Genomic DNA, 19,113 nt, shown 5'->3' on the forward strand with positions numbered 1-19,113 from the left:
CCCTCACACACACACACAGAACTGAACAGAATAAAAACGTTATGCTTAGCCACCGTGTTCCGGTTGGTTTTGGGCTGGATGTGCTTGCTTTGGAAACAGATGTGATCTATGAGTCACCAGAGTCACCAATGTGAGTAAGAGGTGCCTCCTGATGCCATTTCTGCAGCGCCAAAAATGCCAGGAGAAATGTCATGAAGACACACACATTGAATATTGAGAAAAACATGCTCTCACCCAGATGTGCAAACACAATGGCAAAAAAAGACATGCAAAGGTCTTGGCAAGCAGAAAAGTTGTTTTGACACACAAAGAACAAAACCATTCACTAGGAATGCAAATCACATATCAGGCATCTGTCTGACACACATATCTACAGATAGGAATACACAGGCACACCCATACAGGGACACACACACACACACACACACACGTGAATCAATTATTTGTCCACCTGCCATGTTATCAGTGATCAGGGTTGAATATTAGCCTGAATATGCAAATCGTGTTTTTATCAAGAAGTGTGTGTTCACTCTCGTTTTGTTCAACCACTACATAATTGCAGCTCTTAAAGATTGACTGTGCTTTGATAGCTTCGTTTAATTCCTTTGAGGTGAAACAATAGTCCTCTTTTAAGGATACAGGCCATAGTTAACCTCATTGTTTAAAGTACAGATAGCATGGATAGAAAAAGTGCAATCTTGCCGGCAGATCTGAGCTTTTACTTCTGTTCTCATATCTGTAGTAAGTTGTTGGGAATGTCCCCTTAAGATGGACTTTGGTTTGTTGTACTAAGCAGACAATAGAGCACATCAAAGGGTTGGATGTGAGGGGGCCAGGACAGACGGAGTGCGTGTTTGTCTGTGGAGTGACTTCTTTTACAGCCTTCAACACCTGCCGACACTTTGAGCCATAATCAGAACTTGAAAACAGTGTGCAGACATTCAATGAGGCCTCCACAAGTCTATTTAAGTACACAACTCATGTCCATCTTTTATTAAACCATGACACCGATTTCAAATATACACAATGAGTACCATACTCTTTAGTTCAGTGTATGATACAGTTATTTACCGTTTCTCGTAGAGCATATTGAAAAAGAACAACAAAAAAAAATCGAACCAAATACCCACTTCAGAAAAAAATACAATTATCAGAGACACTGCAACACAGACAAGATGCAACGGACTGAGGGAATAACAAGGTCAGTGTTCTCTTCAACTTCACATTGCCAAAACGGATCAAATAAATCCAACAAAAGTAGTGATAATGTTCATTATGTATAAGACTCTGAATTAAAACAAATATATATATAGTGTATATAATAAAGAACAAGTGAAGTGCAAATTTCTTTGGAAGTTGGAATAAGGTTTTTTTCATTAAGACATAAATAAGTTATAAAACAGAACCTGTCAAAACAAAAAACCAGTGACAGACTGATGAAATAAAGGCAAGACATAAGATTTATAGCTTCAAGTATGCGATACTTCCGAGTAGTACAGATACACTGTACAAGGCAGAGCCGTTTTGTCGTCAATTAGAATCATTATTCTACGTCAGTGCATCTATCGCACAACTGCCGTTTGAAATTCTCAATTAAATCCAGCAGAGCTGTGCTCAGAGCGTTTCTCAGAGATTCTCAGAGATGAGTGAAGCTCTTCTCATACAGGAAGTACTGCACTGAAATCAACTTAAATTCATACTTTCAAGTCCAGAAACGTCCAGGAAGCCTTCACTTTGGGTGCATCCCTACACTGTCCTGGACGATGCCATCGCCATGATTAAGTAGAAGAATATGAGCAGAGGGGAAAAACGTTCACTGCAAAAAAACATTGATTTTCAGCTTTTAAGTATTGCTGCACTGATTTGAAACCAACACAACTTTCAGCAAACCTTCATTTCTTGAGATTGAAAAAGCAATACATGTCTACTTTAAGCTGAACCAATTGCTTTCTCCAATAGAATGAAAAGCTCCCGAAGCCAGCAGGGGGGGGTCGTCGGTGTAGAGGTCACTTCTTCCTCTGGAACACGTTGGCCAGCATGGCTCCAGACGTGGTCAGCTGACCCATCTTGCTCAAGAACTTGGTCTTGGCATCCTCGCCCACCAAACTGGAGGCAATGGACATTGAGCTGTGAGATAAAAAAAAAAAAACATGGCGTAAAAAGGATGAATTTGACCATGAGGACGCAAGGTTATCTGGAGTGGAACACAGAAATAAAAGCATAACAGAAACAACAAGACAATCCTCCTATCTGTTGACGAGCTTCAGTCGGCCTTTACTCTACTTCTTTAGAGGGAAAAGCTGTTTGCTAATACAGCCCCTCCTGATTTTTACAGTCTAACGGCTCCACAAGTTCCTCTTTTTAGTTAGCTGGTGTTCACACTGATGCAGAGGAACGGCTAAATAACAAGCATTGCTTCACACACGGATAATCGCAGAGGTCACAGGTGTTGACAGAATTACACCATCACTTAGTTACTAAACAAGAACAGAACTGTTTGTCTGGATCATATTTTGTGGGCTTAACTTTCCTGTGTATTGCTGTGTGTATCACTTTGCCAATATTATTCAAACAGATAATTTATTTTTGAAGAAAGGTCCATGAACAAGTGAAATGAATTTTTAACATATAAACTGAATTTATTTAATTAAAATGTATGATATCTTAAACATTTTATACTAACTTTCCAATTAAATCTATTGAACAAACTGACTTTTTTTCTACAAATATAAATTTTTTGTATGCATGAAAGTGTTCAACATGAATATCTGGAGTTCATAACATTATGGACATACTATACTGTGATTTAGTTTCCATTGTGCATGTATAAAAGCTACACAGAATTACACCTCTGCTATGTGAAGCCTGAGTGCTTTGGAACATTTCATCCCAGGGTGAAAGCAACGATCGCACTGGGGCAAATACATTCCTCAAAAGATCCAATTGATCATTTATTGTGTTAAACGTCAAAGACAGAGTTGTCTGACCAAAATGAAAGAGAACACAATTTTTTTCGGCACAAACACAGAGAATTTAACCTCAGAGTTTAACTGAGGGTTTTGGAGAAGCGGACACATAGCCACTTCTGACATCCATATATGAACGCTTTTTAATGAGCCCAAACACATGTTAACAAGATGGGAGAAACATGTTTTAAAAAAGGACACCCACAGTTTGGCTGGGGTCCAAACGCTTTCTGCTCTCTCTCTGTGAAGATGCCCGCATAATGAGTGTGGTCCAACACTCTCACATGTTCTCCTTTCCCCCGGAGTATTAACCCACACAAAATGGGCCCAGTCCCAACACTGTTAGGTGACCCCTCTCCTCACAGAAGGAATACTTCTCACTTTTCCCTAACTGCTACTTAAAGTCATCACTTGTTGCCGTCACTGCGTCTCATGCAATGAAAAATAACCGTGTTAAAGAAGGTGTGATGGTGTGAATGGGACGTTGCCTTTTCTCACCCTTGCGCGTCGGCCATTCCTCGGTTTTCAATCTTGATTTCACACTCTTTGATCATGGAACTCAGAATACCCTGTTGAGGATACAAAGAGAGACAACGTGTATTAAGGAGTCAGACTGGATCCTATGGAAACACTGAGAGGCTAATTGTTTATGATTTAAGAACAGATGGTTTTATACAGATCATTTTGCCATATCCCTAAATAGATGGAAACTAAACGGTTTTATAGGTTTTGGCAGGTGATTTATTTTTAGAATAATTTTTCCGAAACGTTTGTTGTTATAGTAAATCATTTCTGCCTCAACAGGATGAAGAGCACAGCTAGCCCACTACATTTGTTCTCTTAGGTGAGTTTTAAACCATCCATAAAGTCTACACACAAGATACATTTAGGTTAATGAAATTAAAACCAACCACTAAAAGCAGCTTTTTACTCTCCCTGTTGTTCATTTAGAAACCCAATGTTACCTAACTGCGTCTCAGGGCTTCCGTAGAATCTTGATATTTCATAATATGTCAATACAAAACATGTGTTAACTACTGAAGTGTTAAAAGACAAGGGGTGTAATTCTGTCCAAACATGGCAACAATAAAAAAATCTTTATCTATTTTTTTTATGCATGAAAAGTTCCAGGAAAAAATAATTCCCGTCTCAGAATCTGGTATGCAGACAGATGTGTTCAGAGGAAAAACAATCATCTGATCATTAGTCACCTTGGGAAAATGCTCACATGAAATAGATCGCATGAGATTCCGAGACACAAATAAAAATTTTTGCAGAGGTGGGTGTATGAGTGTGTGAGAAAGATATGAAGAGGGAGACAGTCTGGCCTATCAGTGCGTGCGGATGCAGACGGGACACTAAAAACATGCGTGCATTGTGAGTGTGTGAATATGTGTATCAACCCCTCCCCTGTGTGAGTGTCTTCCTGACCTCGTGCTCAGGTGAGAGTTGTTCCATGTCAGTCCGGAGACACCTGAGGCCCGGCAGGAAGTGGTTGAGCATCACCTCCTCAGAAATAACTGCACAGGAAGTGAAGGAGTGAAATGAAATAACCCGTGGATCCAAAGCACCGTGCATCTCCGTTGGACAAGAGAGCAAAACAACCTACTGCAACTAAACATATATTTTAAATAGAGACCACCTTGCAATCATGGCCAAATCGGACCAGGGGTGTAAATTGGTAGCTCAGACCACACCCATCTTCAAATTCAACCCTTATGTTGATCACAACTACACATATCGTGATTAAGATAAGATGGTTCTTTATTGATCCCAATTTGGGAAATGTTTGTGTTGCAGCAGCATGGCATTGTACAATACAAATGAAAAGACAAGAAAGTAGAAAATATACAATTTACAAAATGAACAATAACAAGATATAAAGCCAGGTATTATATATAGATAAGTATGTGACGGATGGAATATTAAATATTAAACTGAATATCTAAATATACAGTGTGATTTTATTCAAAGAGAAACTACGGAGTGCATCGAACACGGTTCCTATCGCTGTGACAAACTCGTAGGCAGATGGAAATACCTAGCGGTGTATGCAAAATCTCTTTTGTGGTAGGCCCCGCTGCAGAAGGTGTTTCAAGAACCATATTTTGCAATGATGGGACACACAGAATAGGAAAAACAATACCAGCTGCACTGTTGCTGGTAACCAGTCAGGGAGGCGGATGGTAACAAAGTTAATGAGGACTGTGATAAATAGTCCAGATGTGATTAGAAAACACATTTATATTTTAATTTAGGAGTAGATATGTAATGCCTTATCTTTCCAGACGTTTTTATCACTACATTTATAGACAACTAAAAAAAAAAAGGTGTTTTCAAGGCCAAGCAGTTAAACATACCATTTGGGTTAGTGCTTCCAAGCTTTACCAGAAGGGAGGAGTTTACTTCAAACTATTAAAGAAATATGTCTCACTAAAAACAAAATAGTTGAGAAAATATTTGTCTTCGAACGTACAAGCCTTCCTGAAATAAGTTTATTGGTATATGGCACCAAATGAAGTTTCCAGCACAATAGTACTTTGTACAGGACTGTATGTGTTCTGCCACCTGTCATGGCCAGAGGAGCTATATGGCAGAGGGAGGGCATACATTCATATTTTTAGATATGCACAGTTTCAGAGGTTTTTGCACTGATTACATGAGAAAGGAGTGCAGTGGGAGGTAAAGCCTCTGAGGTTAGGGCTATACCTCCTGGACACTACTGCACTGTGAAATCACTGCTTGACAAAGATCCACAGGAATGAACCTCAGACCAGCTCTCCTCCGAGTATGTGTGTGTGTGTGTGTGTGTGTGTGTGTGTGTGTGTGTGTGTGTGTGTGTGTGTGTGTGTGTGTGTGTGTGTGTGTGTGTGTGTGTGTGTGTGTGTGAGGGGTGGGGTTGCTGGAGTGGAGTAGAGAGAGGGAAAAAAAGACTGTGAGAAAGCAGTAACAGCAAGAAGGAGAAACAATCAGCAGGACAGAGACAGAGGTAATGTAAACGTGAGTCTTATCCTGGGAACTGTTTCTAAGAATTGGAGTTGATGTTCAGTCCTTTCCTCCTCTCACGCTCCTTCTCCCTCTCTCATCCTTTCCTTTGCTTAACCAAGCCTGTAATTACCTCAGCCCCAAAAATGGAGGCAGCTTATTTTCCCTTTCTCCTCCTGCCAAATGACAGGCAAGCTCTGCCAACACACACACCGAACCACACTCTGAATGGAGGGGCCGCGCTGATACGCACCACACAGCTATAGGCATTCAGGAGCACCTCTAACCAGTTGTTCTAACGGCCGTCCCACTGACTCACTGCTACGACAGATAACCCTGAGCTCCAGCCAGCCTTGACACAGACTTCTTGTAAATCATTTGGAAATACATACAGTAGTTATAAAAAAGTGTGTGTGAGCTGAACTCTTGGAACTGCATAGTTTCCCCCTCGGGGTTATCAAAGCAGTATATTTGGGAAAACAATTATAGTGGACTCTAATTCCTTAAGCACAAAACTCCTGTTTAGCAAAGACAGGAAACACGATCAAAAAAGAACATTTAGACCAGTATGAATATCGTACACAGGAGCATGAACGTCATCCACTCTCGCTACAATGCTTGCTTTACGACAAATGGCATACCGACATAACACTCTTTTTTATCCTTCTTAAAAACTACTCTAACTGCCAGTTAGCAACAGGCCTATTTGACTTGCATAAAAAGACCATGTGGGCTTTAAGAGGTTTTATACATCCAAAGAAGTTGCTTAGCAGCAAAAGCTAAAAGTTGGATGTGTAATTTAGACGTGCGCTTATCGTTAAAAACTAGGGCTGTCAAACGATTAACATTTTTAATCAGATTAATCACAGCTTAAAAATTAATTAATCACCATTCGAACTATGTCCAAAATATGCCTTTTCTTTATGTATCTTGTTGTGGGAATGAAAAGATAAATGAAAGAAGGCGGGTATATCCATTTAACATACAGTATGTTTATTATAACATTGTTCTGTGTGTCAAAATGAAAGACAGCCCACACACCTATCAATCATCAAACCGTGGGGTCTTATTTCAGTGTTGATTTCTATCAACATGTAATGTTGTACCGATGTATATAGAGATGTACTACAGCAAAAGTATTCTCCGTCTGGACTTTCTGCAACAACACCACGCCGTTATCTTGATTCTGATTGGCCAGAAGACATTATCAAAGATGTTCTATTGAGAAGACGATCACTACGTGACAAAAGTTTTCAAAACCGTTTCTAGTCTTCGGTATTTCCAGACAAGTGGCTACTGAAATCAATCTTACTAACTGCCGTATGTGCAATTTACTCGGCGCGAGTTGGCGGACTTTATTTTGTTTACTTTAACATCATTTTTCATGGTGGGGCTAAGCCATTTCTTCGTATAATGGCTGTAGCCTACCCCAGCGCTGCCACTGGTGGGATGTATGGGGCAGGCCATTCTGCACATGCGTTAAATGCGTTAAATATTTTAACGCAATTAATTCAAAAAATTAATTACCGCCGTTAACGCGATAATTTTGACAGCATTATTAAAAACGTGAAGCAAAATGGCCTTCGTACTCGGCCTTTTCTCAATTTTAATATTACGCATAACTGAAATGTTATCAGTATATCGCTAGTTTTATGACTACAAATTAAAGTCCCCCTAACGAAGCTAAACCCATGCTGACCAGTGTTTTGGCCCAGCTTTCACAGACCATTGAGTTTGATTGAAAAAGATACAGCAGCAGGAGAGGGCGCTGTAGGCCTCAAACAGCTGCGTGGCGACGTCGATCCTCTTTATCTCCGTCGTCTGGCTGTTGTTAGCCAGCGCCAGCTTGTGAAGATGTGGCAACACGACTAGAGGAAGACAAATAATTAGTAGCCTACATACGAAGCAGTCAAAGATAACAGATAAGAAATACACGACTGAAATGTCCTTCACATACACTCATCTCTGAAGCGTGGCTCTGCGTTAGGACCGACCCTTCCAAAGGTCCGGATGATCTCTATGTGCAGAGAGTGCTGGTCCTGGTACTGAGGGTCCTCCAGGAAGGACGCCAGCTGCATTTTGACACGCTCCAGCAGCTACACACACACAGAAAGATTGTTTAATACATGCTTTATAGTGATTCTTTGTATTTATTAGTAATAAGTCAGCATAATAGACAGGTGTGCGCTTCCTACCTCTTTCTGTGTGACCGTCTCCATGATGGTACCAAAGGCAGGGATAGTGGATATCCTCACTGAGCTAAAAGCAGCAGGAGAGACACGGGTTTGACCAATCACAGTCTAAGCATCCATATTTAAGCTATTCTTCAGTTTCCCATTAGTGGGTCTTTAAAGTGGACCTATCATGCTATATTTGAATAATATAGTGTAGGACCATACCTATATAAAAAGGCATATTTATACTTTTTATTTTTCAAAATACCAAACAGATCATGCATTTTAGCCATTCCTCATTTCTCTCAATGTAACACTGTCTTTGCATCATGGGCTGATTCTGTGAGAACAGCACCATCTACAGGCCTGGCATATGTACTACAGCGTCTCCAGCGCTTTCCAACGGCAATGTCCGTGGCTGTCTCCTCCTGATTGGTGGAGTTGGCCCAATAGCCGTAGCGCCACTTCTGTGACGTCATAAGTGTTCAAATCTGGATCAGTCTGTATCAAATCCGTTGCAGCCCCTTTTTAAGAGATTTGGGTATGGAGGAAAAGAGAGAGGGTTGTGTTTTCTGACACTTGGTGAGTTCCCTGGAACACCGGGGACACATGATCATGTATAAAAGACGTACAAAAGTGCATTTAGCATGATAGGTCCCCTTTAAGCGAAGTTATAATACAATATTATCTGTTTACCCGATTTAGTTTTATGGGACATTTTAATGTAAACTATCATCATTTCATTTAACTTTCTATTTAAGCTGACTAAATCCCTCAGTGGAGTTCCACATGTGCTTAATGATCTCAAGTTTGTTATCCAAATAAACAAGTGACCACAACAAAATCCAATACTGCTACTGAGACAAACCTAACTAGAATGATGTATTTTTTGCACATCTGTAATTACAATGCCGAGTAAGCATTTACTCTAAACCACAAAGAGGTAGGACTATTTTAGCGAACACATGTTCTCGGTTTTATCCAAATATAGTCATTACATAGTAATGACATGTCAGTTACCGCAGTGAAGACTGAGGTGGTTCCTCAGATAGTGGACTGCCAGTTTTACAGCTAACCGCTCTGATGTTCAAGTTTATATTTGACTGGATAGTTGCAATGATGATCATCTGGTAACTCCTGATTTAAGTAGATCAGTTGTTATATTGAAATGCATTGGTGCATCCTGATTAGACCAAACTAGCTATTTATATTTTAACCCAGATCTAAATTGATTACATCAATAAGGAATATTCATCTCAGCATTCTTAAACTAAGCTTAACAAGACATATAATGGGTCTTTTTTTAAGGGGATCATTGCATTTCATTCATAAAACATAATACATAGTCAAATATCTGACAAAACGTGATGATTATATTAAATAAGCAGATTATTTGGGTGCTGTTAGGGTGATGTTAGATACTCATTCCAATGTCAGTAGGAGCAGGACAGACCAAAAGGTACTTCAGGCATTTCTATAGACTCGGTTATCTGCTGAGGTAAGTAAAGGATATCATGCCAGACATATAAAAACAATATATGTGTTGAATCTGGGGTCTGGTGTGTCCCCAATAGCATGTGGTTTTCAATAAAGAGAATAATGAGATGCAAAGGGCTGCATTCCAACAGTGTTTCCACTAATTGAATCATCTTGTCTAATCACAAACTAGATGCAGTTATCTTGCTTATAGGAGAGCTAAACGTCTTTTAAAAGCATGGCATGTTTTTATTGTACTGAAAAGACAGAAGATTAAACTAGATGAGTGTTCATTTAACTTTAAGCTGTTTAGCCTTTCACTGTGGCTTCACATCAGAGGACAATTAAAGGCAGATTAAAGGAAGAGAGGCAAATTACTCCATGCTTTAACTTCCTCTTCCACTGAATGTTTGTGGTGAACGGAGCTGATACACTTCAGATGTAGAAAAGGCTTTTGGTGTCACATGCTCACATATTTGTAATGCTCATTCAAGCTCAGCCAGACACATTTCCAAGAAGACTGACACTGATTAACACTGTAAGGATGCAGCCCTCAAAATGACAATGTTTACAGAGAGGTTCTTTTGTGTCGTTTGACTCACAATTCAGGCCCACTGCACAGAGTAATAAGGGCCGGAGCCGCACGGCGATCTACTAATGCTTCACTCATGCCTCGGAGAACCAACTGCAAACCCACCACACAGCAGGATGAGAGAGGGGAGGGAGGGAGGGAGGGAGGGGTGAAGGAAAGAGGTAGAGACAGAGGAGATGGTATGGATAACAGAGAGAAAGAAAGGAAAATAGAGTGACAGGATAAAACTGACGGGGTGAGGAGAACCGACCACTAGCTGACGGTCGGTCAGGAGGAGAGGCTCTGCTTTAACGGTGAGGGAGGGGAGGAGGAGGAGCAGGCACGGTGCTATTGCTGCATGCAGGCACAATGATGGACTAGTTAGAGTTGCAGACCGATGAAGAGCTGGCGGGGGTTAGTGCGTGCATGCAGTTAACATTGGTCATGCTGATGAACCACCACACGGCCAGCCTAAACCTGCACACGAGCAAACAACGCCTCAGGAAGGAGAAGGTGATTCAAAATGAAATGGGTTAAATTAGATATCGATGTAGTTGGAGTCTTGGGAAATAGTTTTGTGCTGAGTTTGCTCCTGGCAGGTACAGACTTGTTTCAGTGTGATGGTTCTCAAGCGGCAAAGAGAAGGGGGGAGAGGAGAGACGCGGCGCGGTTTATTGTCGTTGTCGTTCCACTTACATTTCAGGGTCGGAGGACAGTGTGATGAGAGCCGGCACCACTCTCTGAGCTACCAGCGTCTCATTCACCCCCTTCACCAGCAGCTGATCGGATTGGACAGAGCCAGCCGTGATGTCACAGAGGTGGGCGGGGCATTGGGACAAGAGCGAGCAACACCGCCAATAGATAGAGAGATAAAAACAAAGAAGCAAAAAAAAAAAAGGGGGGAGGGATAAAGAAAAAACAAAAAGATAGGAAGAAAGTGATATACAATGACAAAACCATAGCTGCAAGGCACGGAACGGCACTGCATGTATCAAGCAAATGAGTACACAATCACACACACACACGCAAACAAACACACACACATGCACACGCATGTATGCAGAAGGAATGTGAAGCCAACATAGCTAAACTGCACAAATACTTTAACAGTATGGTGAGCATAAAGCTGTGGGCTCTGTGCACAGACTCCAGGTCAGATTAGCATTCATTTCAGCTTTTAATTGATCAAATAGTTGACAAATCTGATCTGGGATCTGTGAAAGAGGACCACATTACAACCCTCTGCAAGGGTGGACAGCTAGTCACTATGGAGAGGTGACAGTGGGGGGTGTTGGGAAAGTACTCCACAAAACAGGGGGGACATGAATACAGCCTAAACCTCCTCCTCCTCCTCCTCCTCCCCCCCAAACTTTAGATCAACATAGGCCCGGCTCTACAGCTATACCTAGACCCTCTGTCCAATATGTGACCTGCAGTGTGCACGGATCTCAAAGGACGTGTTTCTTTTGGGTGTTTAGGACAGGACTTTTGCCTTGGCAACCTGGCAAGCACAAAAATGGGGAAATAGTCGTCTCTCTTGAAACATAACCGTAGTTTTATTTCAACAGATCTGAAATACTAATAAGTAAGAAAAATAGATTCATGAAAAAAACGTTTCTGATTAAATGATACTTTCCAACAACACTGAAAAGAAACAGGCCTTGGACTCTTTTGATTATACTTTGAGGTTGCTGACTTTGGCCTCTCGCTGACATGCAGCAGATATTTATGTAGTGCGTTCTGAGAGCCGTGCACAGTGAGCGGTCTGATGTTAACTCTGCGAGGGTCTAGTAAAGCAGTTTGAACCGGGCACTTGTAAGTTACAGTTGTGTTTAGTCTTAAGACAGAGTCAAATATACAATGCATGTCAAACAGCAGCAACAGCAAGCAGAGCTGGCACATGGACAGCAAATAGATAAACTTCAACATAGCATCAATGATATTGTGTATGACTGATATTTTAGCTCAATAATACAGCATGTATAATTCTATTCAAATGTACTCATAACATCAATATGCTTTAACAAGATAATCACAATATGCAAAACAATATGTAAATGACAATGATATCCATAATTGTGCAGCCATGTTGTGTTATACACTTTATAGAAAAGTCATTTACTTGTATGGCTTGCTAAAATTCAAAAAGAAAGAGAAACTGTTCAACAATGACACATTTTTAAGGTAGTATTTTTGTAAACAATCTGTGCTTGGTCAATACACTATCTGTGTGTATCTGTGTGTCTTTTTCCTACCTCAAACATCCGTGCTGCAGTACAGCGCACCAGTGCAGAGGTGTGCACCACCCCGTACCACAGCACAGTGAGCAGCAGCTCATGGTACACTGGGTTGGCGCTGGAAAGAGAGCATAACATAAATACTGGTTGTTATTGGGGCAGCTGTCAAACAATAACTGACTTTCCAAAGTGTTTTGAGATTATTTTGAGACCAGCAAGGCGAGTCATTTCATATACTGTGTTAAGAAAGATATGAAATAAAATACAACCTATTCAATCCACTTTAAAACACCACTGCTTGTAAACACCTGTAATAGTATTTCATTTACCGTAATTGATTTTCCTTTGAAAGCTTTCTCTGCTTGCATAGTTAACAGTTCAGCTATACTTAACGGTTACACTATAAAAAAAGGACTGGAAAATGACAAGAGATATGGGTTCAAAATTGCTGAGTGTAGTCTGATAATCCACTGTTGATTAGGTGTGTGTGTGTGTGTGTGTGTGTGTGGGTGGGTGTGCGCGTGTGTGTGTGTGTGCATGTGCGTGTGCGTGTGTGTGTGTGTGTGTGTGTCTCACCCCAGCTCTACAAAAGAAGCCTTTAAACTGTCCAGAGGTGCACGGGACAGAGACAGGGTCGTCATGACATCCTCCAGGAAACCCACCAGCAACTTGCGATCCTCATCCTGAACAGAATTAAGAACATATTCTTCAATTATGTACGCACAAAATACATCAATACTTGAATACGTGTCCGTCTTCCTGCAGATCAGTAGGTTGGTACAGCAGACATGTTGTCACTTTCAACATACACATGTTTTGTTGAAGCATGGTGTTGAAAGGGAAATCAAAATACAGCTTGACTTGCCAACAGTGTTTTGCAAGTGCTGCATCGTTTTGTGAATCTAAGTTCAAAACAAAAACATGTTGCGGCATGATGTGCGGACTGGATTTTCCCTCATGAGAAGAAACAATAAGTGTGGTTCACACTCTTCATATTATAACATACACAGAAGAATAGGGGCCATAAGTATAGAGGAAATCATAGATGTTTTTTTTGTTAAGAAGACCAAGCTACTTCTTATTTGTCTTCTGATATTCATTTACCTGATTATAACACGTCAGAACTCCGGTGGCATAGATGGGGACAGTGGCTTTGCAGAGAATATCGTTCGCTGAAGAAGTATCTGACAGAGGAATAAAAACAGAATGAAATATGTTAAAAACATGTTAAGAATTCAGACATTTATATTCTCCTGTACATTACAACATGACAGGACAAGAAGGGATGAGGAACAGTTCATTACTTTGTGGCTGGCACTTGGTTTGTAATATGGGGACCATTACATCGCTGTGGTTTTACAAACATCGACTGAAAAGGACACTTTTAAATGTAAAGTCCCAGTGACCTAAACACAGACTGGGACCCAGTACAAAAACACATATTTTATAAATGGCCACAATACCAAAGTTAAATTGCTTGGCAGGAAGCTGAGACCAAACACCTCTTATAATAACCCCAGAAACATGTCCGGAACTAAAAAAAAAAGAAACGAGGGAAACACCCATAAAAGGACTACAAATAGTTTGTTTACATCAACAGCGTCTGTGCCTCAACTCCACCTAACAACACAGAGGGAGCCCAGAACATTTGACAACAATTGCACATGTGTGTGTGTGTGTGTGTGTGTGTGTGTGTGTGTGTGTGTGTGTGTGTGTGTGTGTGTGTGTGTGTGTGTGTGTGTGTGTGTGTGTACACACATTTAATCTGTACTCACCAACATCAACTTCAGATAGTCGGAGGATCTCTTGGAACTGTGGTTTGACCTGAAATGTGTCGTATACAGGGTAAACTAAATGTCATGCATATTTATACAATGTCACAGAAAGCTTTACAGAATGCATCAAGTACTAAATGATATGTGAGGGTAGTTTTTTGTTTGTTGAGAAAAGGTGAACTTTAAAAAAACGGAGGGGGTTGTGGTCGCTGAGTTTTTTGCTCTTACGAGAATGTTTAATGTTGGCTAGTAGGCTTTACCTTAGTGTTGGTGAAAATCTTGCCGAAGGTGCGACATAACCTCCAGAAGAATCGAGAGAACTCATGTACGCAGGTCGGGGAAGACACGTTGATGCGACCCACGATCTCTATGAGCTGTGGAAGCCTGGAGACGGATGGGAATCAGTGTGAGGTGTTTGTGAGTGATTTGGTGAAACTAGGGCTGTTTTTTCTTTATATTCAAAAACGTTTGTTGAGCAATTGTTGATTTAGAGTTGAAAAGTCAACCTTACTTTTTGAACAAAGCTTTAAAGAACGTATTATGTGTGTGTGTGTGTGTGTTTCTCTTACAGTTGGTTGACCACCCAGAGCAGGCTGTCCCACCCGGTGGTTCCCTCCTGCTCCAGCTGGTAGTCGTAGAGCAGCAGCAGCGCACTGAGCATCTCCCTGCTGCCGATGATGGTAGCCACATCCTGGAGGGGAGAAGCTGGCCTCGGAAACCGGGTCACTGCAGGACACACGGCCAGAGAGGAAACTCAGAAACTGTACTACAACTTCTACGAGTGACTTCCATGTTTGTTTTGTGTCGTTGTCTTACCCTCTATTGCAGGTATGTCTCCGTTGAGTTGTGCTCTGCTGGTGAAGGGAGCGTTCTGCAGGACCACGGCGAACAGAGGAGGGATCAGAGACTGCAGCGCCGACAGGTAGATGTGCAACTTGTGTTCATCCAGACCATGCTCTCCTTGCTGCAGGAAGACAGCGGTAAAGAAGTGAGCAGAGCAATGAGTGAGTACCGGTAAGTGTTTTTGTGGTGCGGACATTTGAAGCTTGAAAACACAAACATGTGTCTGCAATCAACACACATTTTTTTTTTTTTTTTTGTCAATTTAGTTTGTACTGTATACAGGATCAAGGTAGGCAACAGTTAGTTATAAAGTGTGTTCAACTAGAGTCATTGATATACATATTAAACATGCACATCCCTCCAGTTTCAGACACAGTTAGTGTTTGTATCATTGCCGTACTTTTACCCCTTTCCTCCAAATTACTACACATTGTTTGGATGTCTTTGTAATATAAGAGTGAGAAAAGCTCTCTATGAAGGCAAGGCACTTACACTAAGTAGTTTCTCTATCCGTGCTAACAGAGAAGGGATTAGTGTATTTTGCAGTGAGCCCAGCTCTGTGGTCCAGGCAGCGAAGGCAGGAATAAAGACCTGGTGGACGGCACTGACCACCCGCTCCGAGGGGTCCCCGAGAGACAGCAGCATCAGCTCAAAGCCCTGGAACACACACACACACACACACACACACACACACACACACACACACACACACACACACACACACACACACACACACACACACACACACACACACACACACACACACACACACACACACACACACACACACACACACACACACACACACACACACACACACACACACACACACACACACACACACACACACACACACACACACACACACACACCATGAGCTTTTTACAGAGAGAGAACAAATGCCATTGCACGAGTGTCTTTATTCCCTTATTGATACAAATGATCTGACACACGTACTTGGGAGTACTTGTCAGGGTCATCTATGTAACCCATGATGATAGCCAGGCTCTTGACCACAGCCTCTCTGACCATGTCTGCCTTATCCTCAGCGAGCATCTGCTGCAACATGGACAAAACCAGGGAGCTACGGATCTCCCTCTGCAGAGACACGAAGCAAGAGACCCACAATTGATTCATATTTTATTCCTCTAAATGTGAAATCTCCTTTTAATTATGTATACACAATATGTTCTTACAGGCAGGTATGGCGCTAAGGCTCCGCAGGACTCTGCCACCAACAATCTCCTCTCTGGATATTTGTGATTTATCTGCAGACGTGGAGAGGACATAAGGTTAGAAGTACTTCAGGAAAACAAGTTGACTGGAGGGCAGCCACAGTGGAATGGAAACGACTGGAGTTACATCGACATGCTGACCCTGTGGAAACCACTATTGGGCCCTCTAAGCAGATTCTCAGCCTCCAGACTTCTGGCAGCTGTTGTTGCCATCAATGTCTCAAATGAGGTGACACAGGTGGTGATGAAAACTAGAATGCTATCACATACAAGTCAGGGACACCGTGGAGCTCATAGTAGTGATTGTCAGTCAGAATATATAATCAAAACAACAGTGTGTGCTTATAAAAACAGTACAAGCCACAACTGAGATTTGGTTCTAATGTATCGTACTAGGAAACATCTTTGCTTTAGAGCATTTAAGCATTTTTGCAGAACTGAAGTATAATTATTGTCAAATCTACAGCACAAAGTGTCATATTTCATAGAAATGCTCTAGTCTTTGTATTGTGATAGGACGGAGAAAGTGTAAGTCTAGCCGTGTTTGTAATACCATAGCAGAAAAAAGACAGCATATTCAATTATACAGGTGTACTGCGTGTACTGTACCTGTTCCCAGCACTGAGGAAGTAGTTCAGCCTCGACACGCGTGGGACCAACGTGCCTCGCAAACGCAACACACCCCGTCAAGATCATTTGTCTTTTAAAAACAGACAAACAGAAACATTTGAGAAACGTCTAGTTGCTGAATAACAGGAGTATGAGTCAGGTGATAAATACTCTGTGTACAGATACACACCTCTGCTCATCATCTGGTCTCTTGATCAGGTTAAAGAGGATGTGTAGGAGCTGGTCTCTCTCTTTAGGCTCTGGGTGAAGGCAGGCAGTACACAAGATGAGGGGGATCAACTCCTGAAGAACAAAAATAAAAAAAGGGAAAAAGAGAGATGTGGCATTAGTTGAGATGACTTTGCAAAAAGGAGGTTGGAGTGAGGTTGAAAACGCACAGGGAAAGGATTGTTGCTGGCAGTCAAGCAGGTCTGGAAAACGATGAGGGGGAAAAGGGGAGAGGGAACAGGGAGAAGGAACCACAGGGGGTCACCTTTGGAATCAACTGCAGGGAAACCATGCTTACCTTCAATACCTTGTTGGTGTTATACCTTTAGGCTTCGGAGTCACACGGTAACAATGAAAGCCACGTACTGTAGGGTCATGCACACACCCAGACACAGCTGCATTCAGACACACACGTTTTGAGCTGGCTTCTCAGCGACACAACTCTCTCCCAGAGTTCAGACAGAGTTTACGGCCCATCCAGGCAGAGCTCAGCTGCCCTTAATACCGGGCCTCCATGGCCAAATTGTGGTCAGCTCTAAATTCCCGCTGCACACACCCAAATTAGAGAGTGCACACAGAGTTAAAAATATGTTTTTTCAAACAAACTCGGTTTTTTTTCTACGAAGATATCATAGTTTCCTGCCAAGCGCTGGAAGAACGAGCAAAACCCCAACGCTGGACGGACACACGGACCTGACAGACACTTGGGTAAAGATAGGCTGCGATGAGTCACTCCATCCACACTGAACTCTGAAGTCAGTGCCATGTTGGCCATCTTTTTAAAAGTGGAAATGTGGAGTTTATGTATCTGAGTGTGATTTAAAGAGTTGACATGAACACATCAATGGGGTTGAAAATCAGTTCAAACGTCAAATAGAAGAAACAACCTTTAAATTAACTCTATTCAGGGAAATGTCACGTTCAATAACATTCTGCCCTGTCTTTTGAAATACCAACAGCTCTGTCCTGATCAAACAAAGAGGAACTCAGTGCTCATCTGAAAAGCACACGCTGGCCCTGTTCTATTCCTGTGTGAACTCCTGTGTTTCTGATGTGAAGAGTCCTTCAGGAGTTCAACTCCTGACCGCTCCTGGATAAATATTGTGGGCAGGTAGAGTGGACAGCGAGACGCCAGGACCCAGAGGCCAAGAGGGCATGATGCATTACTTCAGAGAGCAAAGCAACTTTACTGTTTCATGTCCAGACGCCACTATGTGCAAGCACCTGCATCCAAATGTAGCACATTCCACTTTAATAAGTCTTATCAAACCCTTACTTTATAAAGCAAACATTCACATAATCAAATGAAGTGCGTAGGCTGCTGAGATTAACATCAGTAGGAGAATCCCCCCCCAAAAGGGCTGAATGTCCTTACATGACAGTATTATTATATCTTATGTATTATGATATTATAGAAGGATATATTTTATTCTGTCCCAGGAGCTTTTTCTCTTTACGTTTGTGTTCAATCCATACTGACCTACAAGCGTATCAGATTAAAAAAATGGCATACTGCAAACACTGTCATTTAACTTAGCTTCTAATCTTTTGTCTTGTAACAGCCCTGATAAAACTGCCAATGTGTCTTTGTCTGGCCAGAAGTTCGTTAAAGATCACAGTGAATGTGGCCGGTAGAAAAAGGAAGTTAATTGTTGCAGCATAGATTTACTCACTTCCCTAGGACACTGCTTATAAAAGGTTTATTAAAAAGGATTAAGAAAAAATAGTGCCGTAGCAAATGACCTAAAGATAAGTCTTTTACACTAAAGGAAATAGAAAATAGGACATTGCATTCAAATACAGCACCGTTATTAAAGAAACTTCATGTTTAATGATTTACAGTGACTGATATTACAGCCAGGTGGCAGGCAGAGTTTCTTTGCATCATTCCAACGTTTCAAGTCAAACACCTTTTGTTCTTAAGTGGGTGTCATATTCAGACAAAGGTGTGTCTCGAGGTGTGTGGTGGTAAGAAAGCTTCAAGTTGCAAGATGGAAGTGTGAGCAGCTGTGTG

The 19,113-nt window shown here is 41.5% G+C and overlaps 1 protein-coding gene across 6 annotated transcripts in view; it reads right to left on the bottom strand.

Moving 5' to 3' along the window:
* Nucleotides 1-964: 964 nt before the first annotated feature.
* Nucleotides 965-19,113, bottom strand: part of relch (RAB11 binding and LisH domain, coiled-coil and HEAT repeat containing) — a gene marked incomplete at its 5' end in the record, with an annotated part of 34,422 nt that continues 16,273 nt past the window's right edge. For 3 of the 6 annotated variants that reach the window (XM_079661742.1, XM_079661740.1, XM_079661738.1), the window contains 19 exons: nt 965-2,127; nt 3,465-3,535; nt 4,398-4,486; nt 7,703-7,819; nt 7,909-8,047; nt 8,147-8,210; nt 10,869-10,951; nt 12,428-12,527; nt 12,986-13,092; nt 13,514-13,593; nt 14,185-14,233; nt 14,445-14,568; nt 14,754-14,910; nt 15,001-15,148; nt 15,520-15,684; nt 15,985-16,125; nt 16,224-16,295; nt 16,872-16,962; nt 17,062-17,174. In XM_079661742.1, coding sequence (XP_079517868.1) covers nt 2,007-2,127; nt 3,465-3,535; nt 4,398-4,486; nt 7,703-7,819; nt 7,909-8,047; nt 8,147-8,210; nt 10,869-10,951; nt 12,428-12,527; nt 12,986-13,092; nt 13,514-13,593; nt 14,185-14,233; nt 14,445-14,568; nt 14,754-14,910; nt 15,001-15,148; nt 15,520-15,684; nt 15,985-16,125; nt 16,224-16,295; nt 16,872-16,962; nt 17,062-17,174 — 2,031 coding nt within the window. In that variant the 3' untranslated portion in view covers nt 965-2,006. Of the gene's footprint in view, nt 2,128-3,464; nt 3,536-4,397; nt 4,487-7,702; nt 7,820-7,908; nt 8,048-8,146; nt 8,211-10,203; nt 10,287-10,868; nt 10,952-11,707; nt 12,307-12,427; nt 12,528-12,985; nt 13,093-13,513; nt 13,594-14,184; nt 14,234-14,444; nt 14,569-14,753; nt 14,911-15,000; nt 15,149-15,519; nt 15,685-15,984; nt 16,126-16,223; nt 16,296-16,871; nt 16,963-17,061; nt 17,175-19,113 lie in introns of those variants that run through there. The other 3 variants (XM_079661741.1, XM_079661739.1, XM_079661743.1) reach the window with 2 other exon arrangements.

The sequence above is a fragment of the Notothenia rossii genome (genome assembly GCF_949606895.1).
Source record: "Notothenia rossii genome assembly, chromosome: 12".
NCBI lineage: Eukaryota > Metazoa > Chordata > Actinopteri > Perciformes > Nototheniidae > Notothenia > Notothenia rossii.